Source organism: Propithecus coquereli, unplaced genomic scaffold (genome assembly GCF_000956105.1).
Source record: "Propithecus coquereli isolate 6110/MARCELLA unplaced genomic scaffold, Pcoq_1.0 Scaffold767, whole genome shotgun sequence".
In the NCBI taxonomy this organism is placed as follows: domain Eukaryota; kingdom Metazoa; phylum Chordata; class Mammalia; order Primates; family Indriidae; genus Propithecus; species Propithecus coquereli.
This window is the reverse complement of record NW_012153807.1, coordinates 2,573-6,150: the sequence shown is the minus strand read 5'-3', so window position 1 is coordinate 6,150 and position 3,578 is coordinate 2,573. Positions and strand designations below refer to the sequence as shown.

General features: G+C 45.1%; 1 protein-coding gene across 1 annotated transcript; it reads right to left on the bottom strand.

Annotated features, from left to right (window-relative positions):
• Positions 1 to 253: 253 nt before the first annotated feature.
• Positions 254 to 1,199, bottom strand: LOC105824854. The gene has a single exon (XM_012662462.1). The coding sequence runs from the start codon at positions 1,178 to 1,180 to the stop codon at positions 254 to 256; it is 927 nt and encodes a 308-aa protein (XP_012517916.1). The 5' UTR covers positions 1,181 to 1,199.
• Positions 1,200 to 3,578: the final 2,379 nt, after the last annotated feature.

The window sequence follows — 3,578 nt, the reverse complement described above, 5'->3', positions numbered from 1 at the left end:
GTGGTAAAGATTGAGTAAGATGATGTATGAGAAAGAACTTGATGAACTGCAAAGCGATACCATGGAAAGTTATTATTTGGTAATGCTAGACTATTTGAATGATCACATAAAGAATATCATTCTGCATTTAGAAAGGACTAGGGTGAGAACTATATACATTTCAGTTTTCATCTTCTACTTCCTAATAAAAAGTGGCTGGCTCTTCACAGCCCTTCCAAATATGGCACATCTCCTTTGTGCGAAACATGGAATCTCACATACCTGGAATTCTGTTGAGCGTCACCCAGAAATGTTCATCTGGACTGAAAGTGTCCTTGGACCACTGGAGCAAATCGGTAGCCCGAGGGTCACGGAGGACAAAGTTGGCAAACTCTCTTGACAGAGCCACATAGGCAGAGCCAAAGTAAATGGTGAGATTGTGGGGGGGAGGCGGCTTCAACGCTGGCGTTCTTATCACATAGGAAAGCTCTCTGCCCAGGTGCTCTCGGTGGACATACTTAGTCCGTCCAACTGCATGAGCTGGGGGCAGCACCCCTGGGGTAATATTTTTCCCTTTAAATCTTTTCAGATACTGAACTATTTCCTTGTTGGTTTTCAGGGGGAAGTCTTGCCCACAAGTGTTGATGACGTACTTCCATGAGACCTCTGAGCTTGAAAGATCATTGATGCAATTGAGGTCGGCCTGGAGCCTGGAGATCCCACCGTAGACAACTGGCTCCATCTTGGAAGCCAGAAAAGCATTTGGGAAGCAGCTCAGCAATTCTTGCACTGCGTCTTTAAATTCAACTGTCGCCTTTTCATCTACATGAACACAGTAGATATTTTGGGGCATGTAAATAGCCCTGAAGAGCCTTGCGAAGGTATCGAAATGGTGATGGATGACCATTATATATGCCAAAGGAAATTGAGCTTCTTCTTTAGATAAAGGGGCCGTGATATAGTGGCTTTGGGTCAGGTATTCCTTGCAAGAAGACTTCTCATGGATCATTAGTTTGTTTCTCCACAGGAAAGGTGTTTTGCCGTTGATAAAGGATGTGCAAACTTGAGTCAGCATCAACGAGTCTGAGATATTTAGTCTCTGGAAGCTTTGCTCTCCCCCAGAATTGAACACATAGAACACGATAAAGACGATGACACTAGAGACAGAAACTACGAAGAGGCAATGCATGGATGAAGGCATGCCTCGAAGAGGGGCGGACCGTCAGAGGCCGCCCAAATCCGAAAGTCTTTTTCCAAACTTACTCGTTTCTCTGAGTTCTTGTTTGGGTACATCCTCCAGTCATTCCCACCCTGAAGGAGATGCTGCGAATTTATTCGGAGTCATCCCGAGAGTGCAGCTGCTGGCTGTCTCCCCGTGCGGATACCGGAGACTGATCGCCTCTCTCAACCCTCCTTTGTTTAAGTCTCTGCTGCAGGTTGCTTCAGCCCGGCGTTTTCCCCTCCCTCTGCCTCTCTGTTTGCGTCTGCTAGCTGTTTCCCCAGAACTCTGCTAACTCTTTTCTCCCCCTACGGCTTTAGTTTCTCAGATCTCTTTTCTTTCATTTCCCCTGTCTGCCCCCCTGCAGTGCCGGCCCCCCTCCGCGCCATTACCATTTATGACCATTCGGGGAGTCGCAGTGATGAGCCCCGGCAGGCGTGCGGCTTCCTGCTCGTCGCCCCACGGCGGCTGGGCTTGCCCCGCTCGCGCTCATGGCAGCGGTCCACCGCCTGCTCGCGGCTCTTCCAGCGCCATCCGCGGGATAGAACACGGCCTCTGCTTCCGATACCGTCTCATGAAACCTGACTCAAGTGAGAAAATCTAAAATAAAAGAAAACCTCACCCATCCCAGCTCCGTCCTAACGCCCTCTGGCTCCACCTGCCTTTTGCAAAACAAGAGCTTACTGGAGGAGGCGTTCCAGTCCCAGGGGATCTGAGATTGCAGGGGCTCCTGGGCCCGTGATATCGAAACGAACCCCTCTCCTCTCACTTCCCGCATCCGCTGTGGTGTTTGTCATAGGATGCTGGGGTCAGATGAACAAGTCCTGAGCCCCATCCTCTGCTCTGGATGAGACCTTAAAGCTTCATGGGAAAGAACTTGAATCCTGGCCACAAATGGTATCCACATAGGGGACTTAGGGGTGCATTCAGGCTTTAACTTCGCAGAGAACATGCTGGAATGCTCAGGGAAGTGTTGTACACCCGTCCAGATGAGCTTGTCGACCACCTAGGAAATGAATGTTGTTTTCCCTTATTTGTAAATATAGTAGTGTTTTGGCTAAGGAGTATCAAGCTGTTTTACTTAGAAGGGTCTCATCTTCAACTTCTCAATTTTCCACTGGCCACTTTTTGAATGAAATATGGATTAATGCATTTTATTTAATATGTTTTTTAAATGATTTCTAAAACACCAGTTTAACTACTGACTGCCTTTCTAATCCCCACATTATGGACCTGAATTTAACAACTCAGTGCCTCAACCCCAAAGCATTCACTCACCCACCCTGTGAAGAAACAGTGTCCTTTAATGCACATTTTCTTCTTCCTTTTGAACAGTTTCTACCCTACCATTAATTGGAATCGATAGGACAACATACTGATTCCTTGCTTTCACCATGGGTAGGAAAATCAATGCTACCTCTAGGATTCACGGCACCACAAACTCCAACTGAATGACATGTCATTTCCTGAGCACACTGTCGTTTTCATCCTTCTAGCTCTCAATGTTTACATTTTTTATTCTTCTAGCTTGTATACTATTTTTCTCTCTACCTTACTAAATGCCCCTCACCACTCCCCACCCCCCAAATAAACTTTCTATATAACCAACCCCTGGATTTTTCGGTCAAAGAAAAAGAAAATGTAGCCATTATATGAATAAAGTGGATCAATCTAATTCTCAGTGTCTTCTATGGAGTAGAGCAAAGAGAATGACCTAAAGTTCATGACAATTCAATCCCAAGCTTTTATTTTCCCCACTAATACTTTCAGATTACCATATATTCTATTTCTAAACAACAGAGAGTAATTTCAATAGCTTGTCTGACACAGCCTTGTGGCTTAGAATGAATATTAAAATACTTGCAGTTGGACAAAGCATTCAGTGTACATAATTTAATTAGGGCAACAGAGTCTGTTTACACTGTTATTTCCAACTGGCCAATAACATGAGGGTTCAGATTTATACAGGCTTAGAGGACAGACATTAATACTGTTACTATATTAAGAATATAGACACTAGCCAAATTAGGAACTTTCATGATACTTCTGTATTCAATCCACTACTTCAAATGGCATTGTTTGTGTGTTGAAAAATAGAGCTGTTTTTCCTCCCAGCTCTTTTGCCTGTCCTTGGGCCAATTTCCCCCACCCTCACATCCTCGTATTAAAAAAAATCCCTATGGAACTTTTTAAAAAAAATTTCTTATTGAATTAGTGGAGGCCTTTTGTTACCTGTTACCTCTCCTTCCTAATAGGCCCTACCGCTTGCTCGTCTAGAATAGACACCATGTGCTTTTTGGCTACTGAGACTGAACAGCTAGCTCAACCGTCCCTGCTTGACTTTTCCTGCAGCCGAGGACAAAGTTGACACTTGCAGGCC

Excerpts from the sequence above, each read along its gene's own strand:
- LOC105824854 (XM_012662462.1), bottom strand. The coding sequence starts at position 1,180 with ATGCCTTCATCCATGCATTGCCTCTTCGTAGTTTCTGTCTCTAGTGTC.